At 66.6% G+C, this 18,861-nt stretch overlaps 8 protein-coding genes across 8 annotated transcripts; 6 read left to right on the forward strand and 2 right to left on the reverse strand.

The window, feature by feature from the left end:
* Positions 1–745: 745 nt before the first annotated feature.
* Positions 746–1,513, forward strand: EMIHUDRAFT_236493 (hypothetical protein; the record flags this gene model as incomplete). The annotated part of the gene is made up of 1 exon (XM_005779181.1): positions 746–1,513. One exon carries the CDS (start codon positions 746–748, stop codon positions 1,511–1,513), a length of 768 nt encoding a protein of 255 aa, XP_005779238.1.
* A 352-nt stretch (positions 1,514–1,865) lies between these two features.
* On the reverse strand, positions 1,866–3,374 carry EMIHUDRAFT_236494 (hypothetical protein; the record flags this gene model as incomplete). Its single annotated transcript, XM_005779182.1, has 4 exons — positions 1,866–2,015; positions 2,342–2,444; positions 2,914–2,963; positions 3,114–3,374. The coding sequence occupies 4 exons, from the start codon at positions 3,372–3,374 to the stop codon at positions 1,866–1,868; spliced, it is 564 nt and encodes a 187-aa protein (XP_005779239.1).
* Positions 3,375–3,833: 459 nt separating this feature from the next.
* EMIHUDRAFT_443364 (hypothetical protein) lies at positions 3,834–4,672 on the forward strand. The gene is made up of 2 exons (XM_005779183.1): positions 3,834–4,361; positions 4,445–4,672. Exons 1-2 carry the CDS (start codon positions 3,858–3,860, stop codon positions 4,562–4,564), a joined length of 624 nt encoding a protein of 207 aa, XP_005779240.1. The 5' UTR covers positions 3,834–3,857; the 3' UTR covers positions 4,565–4,672.
* EMIHUDRAFT_457301 (hypothetical protein) lies at positions 4,654–7,363 on the forward strand (the record flags this gene model as incomplete). Its single annotated transcript, XM_005779184.1, has 9 exons — positions 4,654–4,674; positions 4,745–5,388; positions 5,778–5,932; positions 6,057–6,308; positions 6,386–6,429; positions 6,639–6,746; positions 6,948–7,011; positions 7,086–7,126; positions 7,223–7,363. 9 exons carry the CDS (start codon positions 4,654–4,656, stop codon positions 7,361–7,363), a joined length of 1,470 nt encoding a protein of 489 aa, XP_005779241.1.
* Positions 7,364–9,634: 2,271 nt separating this feature from the next.
* EMIHUDRAFT_443367 (hypothetical protein) lies at positions 9,635–10,390 on the reverse strand (the record flags this gene model as incomplete). Its single annotated transcript, XM_005779185.1, has 2 exons — positions 9,635–10,125; positions 10,373–10,390. Coding segments are annotated over 2 exons (470 nt in total), but the record flags the coding sequence as incomplete, so codon positions are not given.
* Positions 10,391–11,528: 1,138 nt separating this feature from the next.
* On the forward strand, positions 11,529–12,201 carry EMIHUDRAFT_236498 (hypothetical protein; the record flags this gene model as incomplete). The annotated part of the gene is made up of 3 exons (XM_005779186.1): positions 11,529–11,834; positions 11,987–12,041; positions 12,110–12,201. The coding sequence occupies 3 exons, from the start codon at positions 11,529–11,531 to the stop codon at positions 12,199–12,201; spliced, it is 453 nt and encodes a 150-aa protein (XP_005779243.1).
* A 1,389-nt stretch (positions 12,202–13,590) lies between these two features.
* EMIHUDRAFT_236499 (hypothetical protein) lies at positions 13,591–15,515 on the forward strand (the record flags this gene model as incomplete). Its single annotated transcript, XM_005779187.1, has 8 exons — positions 13,591–13,602; positions 14,155–14,195; positions 14,342–14,378; positions 14,517–14,619; positions 14,815–14,897; positions 15,188–15,241; positions 15,338–15,436; positions 15,507–15,515. 8 exons carry the CDS (start codon positions 13,591–13,593, stop codon positions 15,513–15,515), a joined length of 438 nt encoding a protein of 145 aa, XP_005779244.1.
* A 181-nt stretch (positions 15,516–15,696) lies between these two features.
* EMIHUDRAFT_457303 (hypothetical protein) lies at positions 15,697–18,243 on the forward strand (the record flags this gene model as incomplete). The annotated part of the gene is made up of 7 exons (XM_005779188.1): positions 15,697–16,885; positions 16,974–17,127; positions 17,206–17,299; positions 17,407–17,544; positions 17,647–17,796; positions 18,010–18,120; positions 18,223–18,243. 7 exons carry the CDS (start codon positions 15,697–15,699, stop codon positions 18,241–18,243), a joined length of 1,857 nt encoding a protein of 618 aa, XP_005779245.1.
* Between the last annotated feature and the right edge of the window lie 618 nt (positions 18,244–18,861).

Consider the following 18,861-nt stretch of genomic DNA (forward strand, 5'->3'; position numbering starts at 1 on the left):
AGCTCGCCCACCTACTGCCCCTGAGAGTTGGTTACCGAGTGGGATCAGCTCCCCCCCTTGGGATCGAAGCCGCCACACCTCGCACCCAACATCCCAGGCAGGATCAGAGAGAGACTCCGCACCGGACACCGCCCGGGCACAGACCCCCTACCCGTCGGACTACGCCTGGACCCCTCACAGAGCAGCCCACGCACAGGTCACGCATCGGCAGATTTGACACCTGGTTCAGGCGTAGACAGCACACACTGGTCACAGTTGCATAGCCCTGCCGGGGGGGACGAGTTCGCAAGGTTAATATTAAAGAATACAAAGTGGTGACAACCACTGAGTTCTCAGTGGACGACGAGCGTCGACTGAACAGAAGAGCGTCCCCACGACGCCTCGGTGCCACCCACCGGTGTGAAGCCATCCGGATCTATCGGGTTCGCCCTCCGGACGGACCCGTCCCCGCGATGGCCCACAGTCCTCCGTCACCGAGTCGAGCCCCCTCCCCCCCCCAGTCCTCGTACTCGACCTCGATCCTCTCGACCTCGTACTCGACCTACCCCCCTCCTCATCGCTGACCCGATCCTCCACCTCCCCCTGATCGTTGCATCTGATTTTGCTGATCTCTCACCGCAGCATATTTGTGACGCCGCTCCCTGTCTCTCGCAACCTCTCTCTCTCTCTCTCTCTCTCTCTCTCTCTCCTTGAGAGACGTCGCGAAAAAAAAAGCTGCGTGAAGCCACCGCCGATGTGTGTGTACATGCCGGCGCCCGCCCTGCGTTTCTCGGTCTGCTTGCTTCTTACCTCCGTCGCTGAGGCGCACGTGTTCGCCCATGCGCGCGCCATCGCCGTGGCCAGCGTGCGGCACACAGGCAGCGTCGCGGCAGCTCCGGCAGCTGCCCTGGACGGCAACCCAGTGTCGCGTAGGCTATTGCTCCGCGGTGCTGTGTGGGCCACCGGCGTGTACAGTAGCGTTGGATCGGCCGCCTGCGCGTCGGCGTACACCGTCAGCCAAGTCAAACCAAGCGAGAAGGAGACGTACGAGGTGGCTCAGAAGGGCGATGGAGCGCTCCGCGTCCTTTGGGTTGGAGCCGGCAGCTTGAGCGGCGTGTTCAAGGGGCTGTTCCCGGCCGGCAATGAGGTAGTCGCAGTGGATCTCGTTCGGCCAGACCGAACGGACTATAGCGCCGCCACAACCTACGCAGCTGAGCACGGCTATAGTCTGCGCTTTGAGCAGGGCGACGCGACCAAGCTCAAGTTTCCCGACGGGTCGTTTGACGTGGTGGTGAGCTCCATGTTTCTGTGCCAGGGGAGCGAGCTCGATGTTCCCGTGCCGAATTGGGAGGAGATCGTCGTCTCTGAGATCCAGCGCGTCCTGAAGCCAGGCGGGCGCTTCGGTTTCTACGAGCACATTGAGGACATCGACAAAGTGATCGTTGACAAGGTATTTGGCGAGCGGTCTGTCATTCGGGTCCAGGCTTACCCTGAGAGAACCAACGTGATTGCTGGAGTTGTGAGGAAAGTGTAAGAGCGATTCGGCATTTTTTGTATGTATGTGCAAAGAGAGAGCTCAACTTTCATGTCACTGAACGAGTGAGTCACTGTCTCATGTCAACGTACTTTGGTGGGAGGAGACACGGCCGGCGGGGTCCCCGGCGGGGGGCGCGGAGTCCGGAGAGCGGAGTGGTTGCGTTCCGGAGACTGGGGGCCTGCGTGACCGCTCGGGAGTACGGGAGAGCGCCACTTAGAGCGCCGGTGCGCGGTCGACCCCCCCCGCCCGCGCTCCCGCGGCGGTCCCGCCGGCCGCGCGCCCCCCGTCCCCGTGTGTGGTGTGCGAGTGCGTGTGGTCGGTCGTTCGGTTATACGAGGTAGTCCTTGCATTACGGCTTGTTCCCTCTCGTGGAGTCGGACTCGGTCTCGCGCCTCGCGGCTCCTGACGAAATGTGCTGAAACTCTTGTGCACCGTCCGCACCGATGAGTGAGCTGATTTGCTGAGATGCCACTTGCTGATGCTCTTGCTGTGTCCTCTCCTGTGTGTGTTGTGAAGGAGTGAACGTACGTAAAAGACAAAAGAGCGACGGAGACTGCGCGGACGAGTTGCAAGTATGGAAGGACCGACGCTAGACGTGCGTTCGTGCGGTCCCGGCAACCGAACCACTCACCACACCCCGCGACCGACGAGCGCGACGTGCCGACGTCGTCTCGATGCGGTGTACATAACAATGCGATGTGTGTGAGTATGACTAACTCCTGCCTCCCCGCAGCCAGCAACGAAAGGCGAGGGGGCGGGATGCGGGGTGCGGGGATCGAGAGCGATTCAGGCCGGCGGCGCGGCGCCGCGCGCCTCCGCCACGACCGCCTCCGCCGCAACCCTCGGCTCGTCTGCGCGCGTGATAGGCCTTCCGACGACGAGCGACGTGGCACCGGCGGCCATCGCCTGGGCGGGCGTCATGACGCGCCTACGGGACGCAGGGGCGGCACGTCTGGGGCGTGTGCTCGGCGGGCCAACGCCCCGGCGTGTGCAAGGGCGCGCTTTTGGTCGCCGACTGCGGCGCCCGCCGGCCGGATGCCGGGCACGACGAGCTGAAAGGTGGGCCCGCACGCCTACGCGCGCGCTTGTGGCGTGGGCTCGCGCGGGGGGCGCTAGCGGATGCGAGCACACGCGGCTAGGTCTCTTGGCGGGCGAGACGGGGCCGGGTGCGGATGGGTGAGGCGAGGCGGGGCCGGGTGGAGGCGGGGTGAGGCGGGGCGGGGCGGGACGCTCGCCTCCCGGATGGCGCTGATCTCCGCGGCGGAGCAGACGACGCCATCCATGCCGCATCTGTGGGAGAGGAGGGCGGGGCGGGGTCCGGTCCGCTGGGCGGGCGGCGGCGGCAGGCGGGGCGGCGAGGACGGGAGGGGAGCGGGCGCGGGAGGCGGCAAGCGCACTCTTTGGCGAGCTTGGCGAGCCGGACGACCTGCTCTCGCACGGGCGGCGCCTGCCCGACCGCCACCAGGTCCGCGTCGTCCAGGCTCGTCAGCACTGTCACCGCCAGCATCGCCGGCCGCGGCACTCCCAGCCGCTCCGCCTCCTCTGCCGCCGCCGCCGCCGCGGCGCGCATCATCTCTGGACCGCCACCGGCGTGGACGTTGAGCAGCGCGGCGCCGAGGCCGACCGTCGCGCGCACCGCGCCGGCGACCGTGTTCGGAATGTCGTGGAACTTGAGGTCGAGGAAGAGCGGCGCGGAGCCCGCCGCCTCGACGACGGAGCGGACGCCGGCGGCGCCGTGGGCGCAGAAGAACTCGAGGCCGAGCTTCACGCCGAGCCCGGGCATCTGGAGAGAGCCGACCATGCTCGTGGCCGCCTCAAGGTCGGGCGTGTCGACAGCGACGAACACGGGCGTAGCCATTGTCCGTCACTCGGCGGCAGAAGCGGCGGCAAATGAGAAGAAAAACGGGCCTTGCATCACAAGCTTGGGTCCGAAATCGCACAGCGACAGTTGTCACGCAACACGGTCCCCCCGCAGGCAGGCAGGCAGCCTTTCTCTTTGGTCACTTTCGAAGCTTCCGACTGAGCGAGTGACGGGTAATCGTGGCCGTGGCCAAGAAAATCCAAATATTAAGGGCGAAGACGGCTGCCTAGGACACAGAGGACCTGTCGGACCAGCTGCTGCCCAAGAAGGTCGAGGCGTGGGCGCCGGGGCAGTGAGAAGCCCGCGCAGTTGTTTTGGAAGAAAGAAAGAAAAAGAGGACCCAAGGGAGGGATGGGAGGACGGCACGCCCCCACCACCAGTTGTTTTGGACGAGAAATACGCGCCGCTTTTCTTTTTGCTACCACAGAAGCTTCCAGCTGGTCGACTCGTCGGTACGAGACCGCAGAGACACATTCACGCATGCGTCTGCCCGCGCCTCCCAAACTCGACAACGCTGTCGCCGCGCCTCTCCTCGCGCTGCTGCTCACGGCTGCGGCGCCGCCGCTGCTGCTCTCGCCTTCTCCGGCGCTCGCCGCCGCCTCCACCTCGCCGACCTCGACGGAGCTCTCGCGGCTCTCCGCCGGCCTCGCCCGCGTCGACTACCTGCTGCGCGACTGGGACCGGCTGACGACGGTGTGCAACGGTGTGCAGGACGCGACCGAGGCAAAGCAGGTGGCGCGAACGATCGGCGACCAAAAGTGCTCAAAATCGCCACTCATCGTGCAGCGCTACATTGGCGCGTCGTCGACGCTCGATCCGCTTTTCAAGGCGGACAAGCTGATGATCCGGGCGGCGTCGCTTGTCGCTCCGGAGCAGCAGGAGGAGTACAGCTCGGCGGTGGACGTGTACATTCGCGAGCAGCAGATGTCCTCCACGATGGCGTACACCTCGTCGTGGTCGGGGAGCGAGAACCCGAACGGCTCGGTGTGTGCCGGGGGCGGGAGGGAGGAGCCCGTCCTCGGGGTGGTGGACGCGCCCCGTCACCCCCGCCGTGGCGCGGTTCGCAGGTGGAGCAGATCGAGGAGAACCTACTCGAGGCGAAGAAGGAGGTGCTCGAGACGCAGGCGGCCTTGCGCACTATCGTGCGCCTGCTCGGCCTGCCGCCGGCGCCGCCCTTTGCAGAGTGAGGGACCCGGGGTGTTTTCAGTGTATGTGGCTCTCACAACATACCCGAAGGTGGAAGACTTCATGACTACTGCTGTTGTCAGGGTTTCCGATGTTGAGTAATAAGTTCGAGGTGAGCCTTGAGCGGTCGGGTTCACACCACCGCCGAGAAAACGCATGCCTCGCCGATTTCTCTTTCTCAGGCCACTTCCGATCGCTTCGGCTGCGTTCGACACGGCAACGAGCTGCCAACCATAGCGACCTTTCTGCTAGCTGTTGCTGCGCTGCGGAAGCCTGGGCATCGCATGTGCCGCTTGGGCGGCCGCATGGCTGCCAGTGGCGCCGCGGTGGCCTCCGGCACGCTGCCTGATATGCTGAGGCGCATGGACTCCAGTGCCAAGCGCGAGCTGATGGCGGACCCGCAGAATGAGGCGCTGTACCCGAACCAGGAGTCGCGCGAGAGCTTCGGCCATTATGTCGAGTGCCAGCCCGACCCGCTTCCGCAGCCGTACCTCGTCGCAGCGAGCGCCAGCATGTGCGGTGAGCTCGGGCTGAGTGCCGAGGAGGCCAAGGAGGATGGGTTCGTGCGGCTCTTCTCCGGTGACCTACGCGACGCGACCCTCCGTGCGATCGCCACCCCCTACGCCGTCTCCGTCTTCGGCAGCCCGATCTGGGCGCCCGACCCGTTTGGGCGCGGCAACGGGTACGGCGACGGCCGCGCGGTGTCGCTGGGCGAGGTCGAGTGCGGCGGCGGGTCGCGGTGGGAGCTGCAGCTCAAGGGTGCAGGCACGACCCCCTTCTCGCGCGGCGGCGACGGTCGCGCCGTGCTTCGCTCGAGCGTGCGCGAGTACCTCGTCTCCGAGGCGAGAGAGAGAGAGAGAGAGAGAGACAGACAGACAGACACAACACACACACACACACACACTTGCCCACACACTCACGGGCACACACGCGCAGGCACGGGCACACTCGCGCACACACCGCCGCCTCCCCGCGCTTCCCAAGCTCCGAGCCGGTCGGTCGTGCGGGTAGGCGATGCACCACCTCGGCATCCCGACGACGCGCGTCCAGTCTAGATGCGCGAGCGAGAACACACACCCGCTCCCCGCCGCGAGGGCGACGCGTGCTCGGCTGCATCCGCCGCGTCCTCGCACCGGCCAGTGCACGAGCAACCCGCTCTCCCTCCCCGCCACCAGCTGGCCGGAGAGAGAGCCCTAGCCCCTCCCCCTCCCGCAGGCGCGCCCTCTCGCTGGTCGCCTCGTCGACGCAGCGTGTGCGCAGGATGTGGTACAAGGAGGGCGACCGCGGCGGCAGGGACCACCCGCCCGACACGCTGGTCACCGAGCGCTGCGCGATCACCTGCCGCGCCGCCCCCTCCTTCCTTCGCGTGGGTGAGCCGAGACACTCCCCTCGGGCCGCTCCTCTCGCCCGCCCGGCTCCCCCCCTCCCTCTCCCACGCCCCTCCCTTCCCCCTCCCCGCGCCTCTCCCGCACCTCTCCCGATGCCCCTCCCCAGGCCACCTCGAGCTCCACTCCCGCCGCGCCTCCCGCCCCGCCGACCGGGGCGGAGAGCACGACCCCGAGCCGACGGCGGCGGAGGCGCGCCGCATGCTGCTGCAGCTCTTCGACGCCGCAGTGCGGAGGGAGTTTGCGGCCGAGGTGGACGGCGCGGCGCCGCTGCCGCAGCGGGTCGTCGGCGTGGTGCGCGCCTTTGCGGCGCGGCAGGCGGCGCTGACGGCGGGCTGGCTGAGGGTGGGGTACGTGCAGGGCAGCACGCAGCAGCGGAGGAGGACGCGTCACCCCGGCCGCGCCTCGGCTGCACCTCGGCTGCCCCTCGGCCGGTAGGGAACATGAACTCGGACAACATGCTCCTCTCTGGCCGGACGATGGCACCGCAGCCTCTAGATGCACAACGCACGCCCTCCGCCCCTCCGGCAAGCACCCGAGGGGGCCCGCACCCGGCCGCACTCGCCTGCAGCGCTGCCCATGCTCACGGGGCGACTCACCCGTACTCGCCGCCCTCCTCTTCCCTGCGAGGCCCGGAGTGCAGTGCGCGGCACTGCGCCCACGCCCTGACGCTGCGTGTGGCACGCGGCAGGACTACGGCCCCTTTGGCTTCGTCGAGCAGTACGAGCCGCTCTGGTCGCCCTTCACCTCGGACGCAGAGCGAAAGTTCGGGTTCGAGCGACAGCCCGTCGCAGCGCAGGTCGCGGCAAAGAGCCGAGAACTGCCGCCGAGATACCAGCCGAGATGCAGCCGAGATGGCGAGGCTGGGACGGACCCGCTCCGAGCGCGCAGCCCGCGCTGCCCGGTTGGATTGGCCGGATCTGACTCAAACTAGGTCACCGTGCTGACCCTCGCGCGCTTTAATTGATTAATTCATTTAAGTATTAATTAATCAAACTAGGTCAACGTGATGACCCTCGCGCGCGCGCTGCTGCCGCTGCTCTCGCAAGGCGACGATGGCAACGGCGGGGCGGGGCCTCGGCGGCGCCGCAGCGCTGCGGACGTGTCCCGCCCGACGTGCCCGCAACGTGTCCCGTAGGCGGGATGCGACTCGACGAGGCGGCGGTGTCGCAGCTGCAGGCGGGGGGCGAGATGCGGCCGAGAGATGCGGCCGAGAGATGCGGCCGAGATGCGGCCGGGAGATGCGGCCGAGGTGTCCTCTCCCCCCCCGTCCAGGCGGTGGTGGAGGACGAGTACCCGCAGCTGCTGCGCGCGGAGTTGGGCGCCATGCACGCCGCCAAGCTCGGCCTGGCTACTTGGGACCAGGCCAGCCGCCGCCGAGCCGCTCGCTCGCGCGCGCTTGTGACACGTCCGTGACGCAATCACGCCACGACTGGCAGGCCGCCGCCGAGGAGCTGCTCGCGCCGCTCAAGCTGCTGATGGAGCGGAGCCAGCTCGACTACACTCTCTTCTGGAGGCAGCTCTCCCACCTCTCGGACGCCGCCCTCGCCGCCGCCGCCGGCGGGCAGCCCGCCGCCGCGCAAGCTGTGCTCGCGCCCGCTTGCTACGAGGCCGAGGCGATGGCCGAGCGCGAGGGCGAGTGGGCGGCGTGGCTGAAGGCGTACGCCTCGCGCATCGCCGCGGAGGGTGCGGCACGCCCGAGAGCAAGCCGAGAGGAGCTGAGAGGAGAGCAGCCGAGAGGAGCTGAGAGGAGAGCAGCCGAGAGGAGCTGAGAGGAGAGCAGCCGAGAGGAGCTGAGAGGAGAGCAAGCCGAGAGGAGCTGAGAGGAGAGCAGCCGAGAGGAGCTGAGAGGAGAGCAGCCGAGAGGAGCTGAGAGGAGAGCAGCCGAGAGGAGCTGAGAGGAGAGCAGCCGAGAGGAGCTGAGAGGAGAGCAGCCGAGAGGAGCTGAGAGGAGAGCAGCCGAGAGGAGCTGAGAGGAGAGCAGCCGAGAGGAGCTGAGAGGAGAGCAGCCGAGAGGAGCTGAGAGGAGAGCAGCCGAGAGGAGCTGAGAGGAGAGCAGCCGAGAGGAGCTGAGAGGAGAGCAGCCGAGAGGAGCTGAGAGCAGAGCAGCCGAGAGGAGCTGAGAGGAGAGCAGCCGAGAGGAGCTGAGAGGAGAGCAGCCGAGAGGAGCTGAGAGGAGAGCAGCCGAGAGGGGCTGAGAGGACGGCGGAGAGGAGGCCGGGAGGAAGCCGAGAGGAGCTCTCGCCCCGAGGACTTCCCCGCGCCCACTGAGCCTGCGGTGCCGCTGCGAGCAGTCTGCTCACACCTCCACACTTCTCCCTGTGGGCAGGTCGCCCCGCCTCCGAGAGGCAGGCGGAGATGCGACGCGCCTCGCCGAAGCGCGCCGCCTGCCGGGAGGGGACGGGAGGGGGGGGCGGGGGGCGAGCCGCGCCTCCTTCACACCTCGAGCCGTGAACAGGTACATCCCGCGCGAGTGGATGCTCGTCAAGGCGTACGAGGCGGCGGAGCGAGGCAGCGCCCTCCGCCCCCCCACAGAGCTCGGGAGCCGCGCCACTCGAGACTGCACCTCGACCGCACCGCCCGCTGCAGGCGACCAGTCGGTCGTCCACCAGCTGGAGGCGCAGCCCGCGGACCGGGGGGGCGGCACGAGGCACGCTGCTGGCGCACCCGTCACCCCCCCCCCTCCCCTCCCCCCTTCTCAGGAGCTGTTCAGCGCCCCGTACGAGGAGCAGTCCCCCGCCCTGGAGCAGCTCTACTACCGGCGGACACCGGACGAGTTCCGGCGCAAGGCGCCGCACCGCCCTCGCCCCGCTCGCGCTCACGCACGCACGCAAGCACGCACGCAAGCACGCACGCACGCACGCACGCAAGCACGCACGCACGCACGCACACGCGCACGCACGCACGCACGCACATTGACGACACAAGAATGGCTGGTAGTATACTAAGAGCAAGCGCCCGCGGCTCCAGGCGGGCGTCTCTTTCTTCAGCTGATCCTCGTAGGCGCGTGCCACACGCCGGCACGCGCCCCTCCCCCCGGCCGGCGGCCCCTCCCGCAAGGCGGGGCCAGGGCGCACGAGGGCGGTGTGGCGGGGAGGGCGCACGGTGTGCGGAGCGCGCGCAGTGCGCGCGTTTGCGCCGCCGCCGCCGCCCGCACCCGCTCACGCGCCAGCCCCCTGCACCAGCCCCCCGCACCGGCCCCCACGCGCCGCCGCTCGGCCGGGAGTCAGCGCCACGCAGCCACCGCGCGACATGACGCGGCAGGGCACAAAGCCCCCTTCCAGGGCCCTCCCTGCTGCTGAGCTGCCTGTGGCTTCGGCGCTAACCCGCCCCACCACCTCAACCGACCACTGTCGCCCTCCAACCATACTACGAGCTACCCCAGGCTAGTACCAGAAACCACTCTGTCACAAACGCCGCCCTCGAGGCGAGCCTCGACGCTCCGAAGACGCAGACGGCCGGTCTCGTGGCTCTCGCGACACTCCGAGACTCGTAAAAGTCGTATCTGCTCGGGCGTCGGGGCGGGCCTCTCGCTTTGACGTCCCTCTGCGTCTGGGTCCCTGGCTGTGCCTGTGTGCGGCGTGTGTTTCAAAGCCCTGATGTTTTTCTGTTATCTGTTGTGTAATCTCACATAATATCATCTGAAGTGTTTGCACACGGTTTCCGCGTCCCTCGCGGCGCTTGTGTATTTGGAAGAATTGTTGCGGCAAGCACAGGAGGCGCGCACTAGTCACAGGCACGCAGCGGGAGCCGGGAGGCGACAGCACAGTGTCTCACCCGCCACCGGAGAGGGGGGGTGGGGGGGGGGGGTAGAGGCCGGTCTCGCCGCTGCGCACTCCTTCTGAGCCGAAGACAACACACACGCGGCCGTGAGGGCGGCGATCGCCTGCGGGGCAGCCGCCGCCGCCTGCCGCTCCGCGCGCGCAGCGGCGCGCGGCACCCTCCCACCTCACACCCACTCGACGCCAGCCTTGCGTTGCGCAAACCAGCAGCAATAGTAGGGGATGACGGTGCCGAGCGTCCAGACGCTAATGGCGAAGGTGTAGCCCTTCCACTTGTTCTTGGCCCAGTCGGCCTGGAACGTGAAGCACGGGTTGTTGGCGTGCCCGCCGCCGCCCATGCCACCGCCCATCCCGCGCGCGGCGGCGCGCTGGCCGAGCTTGGCAACCGCGGATGTCCTGCGAGGGGAGGGCGGGGGAGGGCGGGGTGGGAGGGGGTGGAGGCGTCGGCCGTGGCGCACGCGCCGTAGTCGCAAAGGCACAGGCAGACGGTGAGAGGCCGAAGCCGGGGGGAAGCACAAAGCAAGAACGGGGAAGGGGCGGGGGAGCGGGGGGGGGGGAGAGTAGCAAGTGCGGGGCGGCCGCGGCAGCGCCGCCGCGCGCGGCTCCCGTTATCGTAGAGAGGGGGGCAGGGGAAAGGGTTCGCCTGGCGAGCATCTCTTGTTCGGCTCTCGGCGAGCAGTACTTCGGCGATAGCGAAAAGAATATTGATGTCGGCAGGTTGTAGGGTGGAAGTGACAAGGGAGAGAACGACGAGAGTGGGACGGCCGCGAGGTGGCATGAAGGTTGCAGCGAGAATCGGCGAGAGACTGCGAAAAGAGATAGGAAGAGGCAGACTCCCTAGGGTGGGCGACGGCTAGCGCATCACACTCCTCTCCTTAAAATCCCTGTGTGGTGGCGGCGTGCCGTCCTCCCATCCCTCCCTTGGGTTGTCTGTTTTCTTTCTTTCTTTTTTTAGGGTGAACCCCCTGCCCAGCCCCCCTCCGTGTCGCGATGCGCTCCCCGCTCCCGTTCCCCTGTGTCCCTGATCGTCCTACAAGATCCTGCTCGTGCAGGTGGGGACCCTGTCCTTCTCCCACCCCTCGTTTGGCGTGTCCGTTGTATTTATTTATTTATTTAGGCTGGTGCTCTCGCCCCCCATGCTCGGGAATGAGTGGCGGCCCACCTAGCTCTGACCTATCGATGAGCGGATACCCACCCAGGTTAGCATTAAAATCCCTGTGTGGTGGCGGCGTGCCGTCCTCCCATGCCTCCCTTGGATTCTCGCTAGCCCTGCCCCGCAGCGCGGCCGCTCGCCAAGCCCCCCAGATGAGTGGTCAGATGGATAGTGCCCGAGAGCTAGGGGTCCGGGGGGGAGCACAAATAGGACGCCCAGCCCTGCCCTCGTGCCGCCGAGTGTGTATCCTATGCGAGAGAGATCCCCGGTGCCCTGTGCCCAGCCCTCTCCGCGCGGCGATGCGCCCTCCCCCTCACTTCCTATGCGAGGGAAGAAGAAATCACACTTCCGGTACAGCTTAGCTGCTCAGGCCGGCCCTCCCTTGGGTTGTCTGTTTTCTTTCTTTCTTCTGCTCAGGCCGGGGGAGGGGGAAAGATCTCCTGTTCCGCGGAACGCGAGCAGGCCCCTCCTTGCCCGGTCTGCGTTGCAGGGCGGTGGTCGTGCCATCGGCGCTTCGTACACGACATGAAATCTCTACAACAAACTCTACATCATAAGCGGCGAACGAGGCACGCGGTCGCTCTCCGACATGAGGCGCGTTGCACTTGCCGGTGCGTGCTGCCCTGGCCTTCTGTCTACCCGCCCAATGAGTGGCAGGTGCCTCTGCTGCACGGTGCTGCTGTGGCATGCCTCACGCGTCACGGCTGCGACTGGCCGGCGCCTCGGCGCGTCAGCTCGGCTCGGCGCAGCGATCGCGGGCCAGCGCAACTCGCCTGGACTCAACGCTCAGCCAGGAGCTCCCGCACGCGCTGGCGCGAGCCATGGCGCATGCAACGCGCAGCAATGCTCGCCTCGCCTCGCGCAAATGCGACCGCCCTCGCAGCCGACAGTCCACCGCCTGCTAAAGAAGCACTGCGACGAATGCGGCACCGCGGCGACGCATGGCAGGCTGGTCATGACGCAGTTATAGGGTGTTGTGTGCCGTCAGAGTGACTCTCTGTGTGTCAGGGATAGTCAGGGCCGTCCACCAGAGCTCCAGTAAGCTCGGAGACACCCCATTAGTGCGGCTCGACCTCTCACTGCCTTCCCGCGGTTTGGCTGTAGAGCCTCTACAACAAACTCTACAGCAAAATCGCGCTCTACCTCTACAACGCACGCAGTTCGTCCCGCGCCGGATGTAGAGCTCTACAGCTCTAGAGCTCTACAGCGCTCCAGAGCGCTCTACAGCTCTACAGCTCTACTTTACAGCGCTCTCACTCTACATCCTCTACAGACTACACCCTCCCTCAGCGCTCTGCCCCCCGACTAAGGCTCATTAAAAAGATTGATTCTCGCCCCTCTAAGTATTGATATTGAGTATTGACAGACTTCCCTCTAAGTATTGACAATATATTGAGGTATTGATCGCTGATTTTCACCTCCAAAAGCATAAAATATCGACATTTGTCCAAAACATTGCCTAGATAGTGGCTGAAATCGACAGACTCGGGAGTTCAAAAGCATTTTGATGCGATCTAAGCGATTTTTCAGCGATTTAGGCCCATTTTGGGCGATTTTAGGGCGTCCGCAAGCTCGGGATGGACGTCTCATCGCTGGATACATCGATATGGTGACCCCCCCTTGACCAGCCCAGCCCCCAGCCCCTCTAAGTATTGACAATATATTGGAGATTGATTGCTCCTCTAAGTATTGGACAAATATATTCCATATTTTTAATGAGCCTTACCCCCGACGGGGGGCAGTGCGCCCCCCGTGCCGCCGGGAGAACCTGCCTGCCCTATGCGAGTGAGAACTCTCTCTCCCTGCGGGGACCCTCCTGAGAGTGTCGTGTGGGTGAACCCTGCCCAGCGCCCCAGTTCCTCCTCCCCGTGTCGCGATGCGCTCCCCACTCCTCGAGCCCCACTCTCGATCCCTTGTTTGTGCCCCTGAGCCCCTGATCGTCCTTCCAAAAGATCCTTGCTCTGGGGGGTTCTGTCTGTCCCTGCTCGTTCGTTTTTCAGTGTATGTAGCTCTTACGTACCTTCCCGGAGGAGGATTCTGCTGACAGGGTTTGCGATGAGCACTTGGAGCACTTGGAGTGCGGTCGGTATCCTCACGCCCAGGACTGGGGAGCTAAGAAGCGCACCCAGTTGGCCAGACGCGTCGGCATCGGGTTGCGGGCAAGGAGAGCCCTAGCCATGGGGGGTGCGCGGTCGCAGGGCCATAACACGGTTCTCCGAGGGATAGTACCGCGCTCCGGGTTTCCCCTAGCAGCAGAACGCACCCTCTACTCGGAGCTAGTGGACACGACACTAGCTAGCTAGTGATACGAGAATACGTACCGCCCCCCCACGCAACTACTCGACGATACTCGAGTAATACGTATACGAGAAGACGCAGCGATGAGGAGCGACCTTTTTCGTTCTGCAAGGGGGGGATCGTCTCCCATCCCTCATTTGGCACTTTATTTCATTGGTTTTCTCTCTGTAAGAAAGAAAGAAAGAAAACAGACAACCCAAGGGAGGGATTTTCTCTCTGTCTCTCTGTCAGCGAGGATCAGGGAATTCTCTTTTCTCCAGCGCCCGCCGGCCGGGAATGCAGGCCCAGCCTTTACCGCCGGCCTGGCTCGCCGCGGGTTTCACCGACAAAGTCCAGAGAGTCGATGAATCCGTGCACCGGCGAGGCACAGGCCGTCGCAGTCAAACTCCCGTCAACGCCTCGTGCGCGCCATGGCTGCTCGAGTACGCTGCGTTCCACGCCGAGCATCGCCACCGACCCGACTCCTCCTACCTTGTCTACACCTGCCGGCCGGTGATGCCACAAACCAACTCGCACTGCCTCGGCTTTGGTGCGCTGGAGGGAGGGAGGGAGGGAGGGAGGGAGGGAGGGAGAGGGAGAGAGAGAGAGAGAGAGAGAGAGAGAGAGAGAGAGAGAGAGAGCGAGAGAGAGAGAGAGAGAGCGAGAGCGAGAGCGAAGAGCGAGAGCGAGAGCACGGCCCCTGGCAGGCGACCGCTTCCGGCTGATTGCATACCTGCTGCGGACCGCCGCGCACCACCGCCGCGTGCTGCTCGTCGACTGGGCCTCGCCGCACGACCTCTCTCTCTTCTTCTCGCCGCCGCCGCTGCTCGGGGCTAGCAGCGCTCCTGCCGGCCGAGGAGCCGGCCGAAGAGGAGGCACGGCCATCGACTGGCGGATCACGCGTGCAGAGGCGCCCGATCCGCTGTAGTGAGACGGATCGAGATCGCCTTCCGCGTGCACCCGCCCGCACACGCCCCGTGCTTTGCGAGCCTCAGGCGGCGGCGCTGGACGGGCTGAAGGTCCACCGGTGGGGCGGGTGAGTCTCCAGAGACGCCCGCGAGGCCACTCCCGCCCCCACTCCGGGCGGCGAGACGCACGCTCGAGGGGCACCCGAGAGAGCGGCGGAGCTAGGAGGAGGCGCAGCGGGCTGAGCGATCGGCGGCTCCTCCTCGCGCCCCGCAGGCCGATGAGCGCCGACGCGATGCCCTCCGCCCGGTGGGTGCGCGTGGTTGGCAACACTCCGTGGATGAGCGCAGTCGGGCTCAACGCCACCCTCCCCGCCGAAAAGGGAGGCGATGGCACGGCCGGCCCGCCCCGCCGCCGGCCGCCGCCGCGGCCCGTTTTCCCTCCCGGGCAGGGCAGCTCCGCAGCCCCGACCCTCGGCTGCCTGCTGCGCGCGCTCTTCGCTCCGTCGGCCTGGCTCGCGGCGGCGGTGGAGGCGCGGCGGAGGGAGCTCTTTGGTGACTCGCCCTTCGAGGGCGTCCACCTCCGCCTCGGTGCGGGACGACCCAGATGTGGCCGAGAGATGCGGCCGGGAGATGCGGCCGGGAGATGTGGCCGAGGTTGACTGTTCGAGGCTGGGCATTCGTCGCCGAGACCCGGCCGACTCGAGGGCCCGTCGCGCCCCGCATCCACCCCTCCCCTCCCCCGCCCAGGCGACGGCGCCGCTGGCACCGCCTTTCGGCCCGGCACCGTGCCCACCACCGACAGGCGCATGACCGTTGACGGCGCCGTCAGCGTGATGCGATGCCTCGCCTCCGCCGGCAGCTCTCCCGTCTTCGTCGCGACCGACAACGCGCGGCTCAAGGCGGCGATCCTCGCAGGCAAGCGCGGCGGCGGCGGCGGAGGCGGGAGCGGCGGCGAAGAGGTGGCGCTGAGACGGAGCGGCGGCGGCGGGCTGGTGCTTCCGCCGGCGCTCGCTGGCCGCTTCCGGGCGCAGGGGTGCGCGGATTGCATGGTCGCCGACGATCCGGCAAGGTCGCGTAGAGCAGGGGCATGCTCGGGACGAGTGTGCCACCGCCGCCATAGGTCAACCCGGTGTTCCAGCACAACTTCACGCGCGAGAGCGTGCAGGACATCTTCGTCGAGATGGCGCGAGATGCAGCCGAGAGTCGAGATCCGGGCCCAGACCACCCCTCCTCCACCCCGTCCGGACCCCGTATCGCCTCGTGCCCGCAGGTGATGCTTGCCCACTCGCGCTGCTTCCACCACGCCAGTTCCAATTTTGCCACCACTGTACTCGCGTTCGCGCCGCCGGGCGCCTGCCACGGGCACTATGTCGCCGGGAGGTGCGGTAGGTGCGAGTGCTCGACCTCCTAGACGCTAGAGTCGCTTCACACTTGGTGAGTCGCTCTAAAAGGAGCGACTGTCCCAAAAGTAAAAGAAAACACACAGCACCTCACGACCCAGAGGCGAAAATTCTTTTCCGGTGTGCCTGTGATAGTACTACATGTAGCACGCGCCAGTTTGCACCTGTGTCGAGCCTGTCTGCTGTGAGAAAGAGTCCACTTCTAATTCTTTTCCGGAAATCGGCCTTTATGGCTCGCACGAGCGACAAGCCGGACGCTGAGCTGGTTGGGCTTGTGAATGGCGCCACGGCGGAGGCGGCCGAGGCGCTCGTCTCCAAGCTGACACTGCGCGAGAAGGCCTCGCTCTGCTCCGGCGCCTCCTTCTGGAACCTGCAGTCGATCAAGCGGCTCGGGCTGACGGGCCCCAACGTCTCGGATGGCCCGCACGGCGTGCGTCGCGACCTCGGCTCCTCACACCTCGGGCTGGACGGCTCGGCGCCAGCGACGTGCTTCCCGTGCGCTTGCACGCTCGCATCCTCGTGGGACCCGACGCTGGCAATGCTGGTGGGCGAGGCGCTCGGGCGCGAGTGCCTCGCGCTGGGCGTGAGCGTGCTGCTCGGCCCGGGCGTCAACATCAAGCGCCACCCGCTCTGCGGCCGGAACTTCGAGTACTTTTCCGAGGACCCGCTGCTCGCGGGCGAGTTTGCGGCGAGTTTTGTCAAGGGCGTGCAGAGTCAGGGGGTGGGCACGTCGATCAAGCACTTTGCGGCCAACAACCAGGAGGCCAACCGCATGACGATCGACACGCAGGTCGACGAGCGCACGCTGCGGGAGATCTATCTGCCCGCCTTTGAGGCGGCCGTCACGCGCTCGCAGCCGTGGACAGTCATGTGCGCCTACAACAGGCTCAACGGCCAGCAATGCTCGGAGCACGACTGGCTGAACAACACGCTGCTGCGGGGCGAGTGGGGCTTCGAGGGGCTCCTCCTCACGGACTGGGGCGCGATCGCCAACCGCGTCAAGGGCCTCCTCGCCGGCATCGACCTCGAGATGCCCTCGTCGGCCGGCGTCAACGACGCGCGGATAGCGGCGGCCGTGCGGTCGGGCGCGCTGGAGGAGGGCGTGCTGGACCGCGCGGCGGCGCGGGTGGTGTCGCTGTACCTGAAGAGCGACGCGGCCAAGGCGGCGCACGCCTCCAAGGAGGAGGGCAAGGAGATGCACGCGCGCCACCACGCGCTCGCGCGCCGCGCCGCCGCCGAGTCGGCGGTCTTGCTCAAGAACGACGGGCAGCTGCTGCCGCTCGGGGCGGGCAGCGGGCGGGTGGCGCTCATCGGCGGGTTCGCGACGGCGCCGCGGTACCAGGGCTCGGGCTCCTCGAAGGTCAACTCGCACACTCTCGACCGACCGCTCGACGCGCTCCGAGCCGCCGTCGAGGGCGGTGGCGGCGCGCCCCTCCGGCCGCGCGCCTGCAGCGCCTCCTCACCGGGGGCTGGGCGTGCAGACGGGTGCCCGGGCGGGAGCCGTAGGCGCGCTGGTGTACGCGGCGGGGTACGAGCCGGGGCACGCGGCGCTCGACGACGCGCTCATCGACGAGGCGGTGGCGGCGGCGAGCGGCGCGGACGCGGCGATCATCCTCGCCGGCGCGCCTGCAGAGAGGCGGAGGATGGAGGCGGAGGGGCGGTGGACGGCGCCTCTTCACGGCCGTGGGGTGTGAACAGGCTTGCCGGACGAGTTCGAGTCGGAGGGGTTCGACCGGAGCCACATGCGCCTCCCCGAGCAGATGGACCGCCTCATCGCCGCGGTGGCAGCCGCCCAGCCGCGCTGCGTCGTCGTGCTCTCCAATGGGTCGCCGGTGCTGATGCCGTGGCTTGGCGGCGTGCCGGCGGCGCGCGAGCCGCGCGTCCGTCCGGCGGCGGGGGGTGCGCCGCGCCCCCTTCACACGCCGTGCGGTGCGAGCAGGTGCTCGAGACCTACCTCTCGGGCCAGGCAGGCGCCCTCGCCCTCGCCGACCTGCTCTTCGGCGCGGCGTGCCCGTCCGGCGAGCCTCGCGCCTCGCCCTCGACCCTGCCGAGGGCCGCGCCTCCTTCACGACTCGAGGTCTGAGCAGGCAAGCTCGCCGAAACCTTCCCCGCCGCGGCCGAGGATTGCGCGTCGCACGCGCACTTCGCCTCGAACCCACGCCGACTCGTCTACCGCGAGGGACTGCATGTCGGCTACCGCCACTTCCTCACGCAAGGCGTGCAGCCCGTCTTCCCGTTCGGCCACGGCCTCTCGTACACCTCGTTCGAGTACGGGCCGCTCTCGCCGTCCGAGAGTGCGATCGCTATCTCCGACCCAGCCGCCGCGTCGGTGTGCAGTCCTCCTCCCACCTCTCTCCCTCCCTCTCCCTCCCTCTCTCCCTCCCTCCCTCCCTCCCTCTCTCCCTCCCTCCCTCCCTTTTTCCCTTTTTCCCTCTCTCCCTTTCTCCCTTTTTCCCTTTTTCCCTTTTTCCGCTTTTTCCCTTTTTCCCTTTTTCCCTTTTTTTCCTGCCCGACCCCCCCCCCCCCCTCCTTTACCATCCAGGCGGCGCCGGCTGCGTGGTTCTGCCCGATTGGCTGCTGCGAGGGCTACTCTGTTGCTTCAACACCTGCCCCTTCTAGTTTTGTGAGCGCGACGTACGAGACGAAGATGCCGGTGAGGTGGGGTGTGCGCGGTTGGTCTCTTACGAGCGGCATGAAGGGGGGGGGGGGGGGTGATGGGACTTGCGTTGGGACTTTCCCTTGATCCTTGGTTCAGACCGCACAGAGGCTCTACTAAAAAAAGGTGGGCGTACTTTTTGTGCGTATTTCGCTATGTTGTTGTTCACCGCCGGCAATAAAACGCAACCCGGGCCAAGGTCGCATGCACGCATCACGCGGATCACAGTCGTGAGAGGTGAAGCGAGAACGGACAGAGACAGACACTCTCTGGTCTCTGGTGACAGAGACACTGCCTCGAGCTCGTGCGTCCTTGGAACCTTGTCACATGTCAGCGACGCCGGTTCTCGACGAATTCAACGAAGCTCGACGCACTACAACTTGTATTCTTAAAGTGAAAACGCGAGAGATTTCGTTTGCCGACAAGGAGGAGCGCAAAGCCGACGGCCGAGAATGATGAGGGGGATTGCTAAAACATGCACATGTGATGGTCAAATTGACGCCGGCCGAAACGTCCGTCCAAGCCTGCAATGAGAGCCAGCCTCGCCGCGTCGATTGTGGCCGCGGCGGTCGCCTCCTCGGTCGGCGAGGCGCCAGTGCCCGCCGAGAAAGGCTTCATGGAGATGTTGGGGTTCGGCAGCGAGCCCCTGGATCCGGTGACGGAGGGTCTCTTCGTGGCTGCGCGCGATCTGGATCCGCACGAAATGTGCCAGGAGACAAAAGAGTCTGGCCGCCGCTA

Source organism: Emiliania huxleyi, assembly GCF_000372725.1.
Source record: "Emiliania huxleyi CCMP1516 unplaced genomic scaffold EMIHUscaffold_235, whole genome shotgun sequence".
NCBI classification, from domain to species: domain Eukaryota; phylum Haptophyta; order Isochrysidales; family Noelaerhabdaceae; genus Emiliania; species Emiliania huxleyi.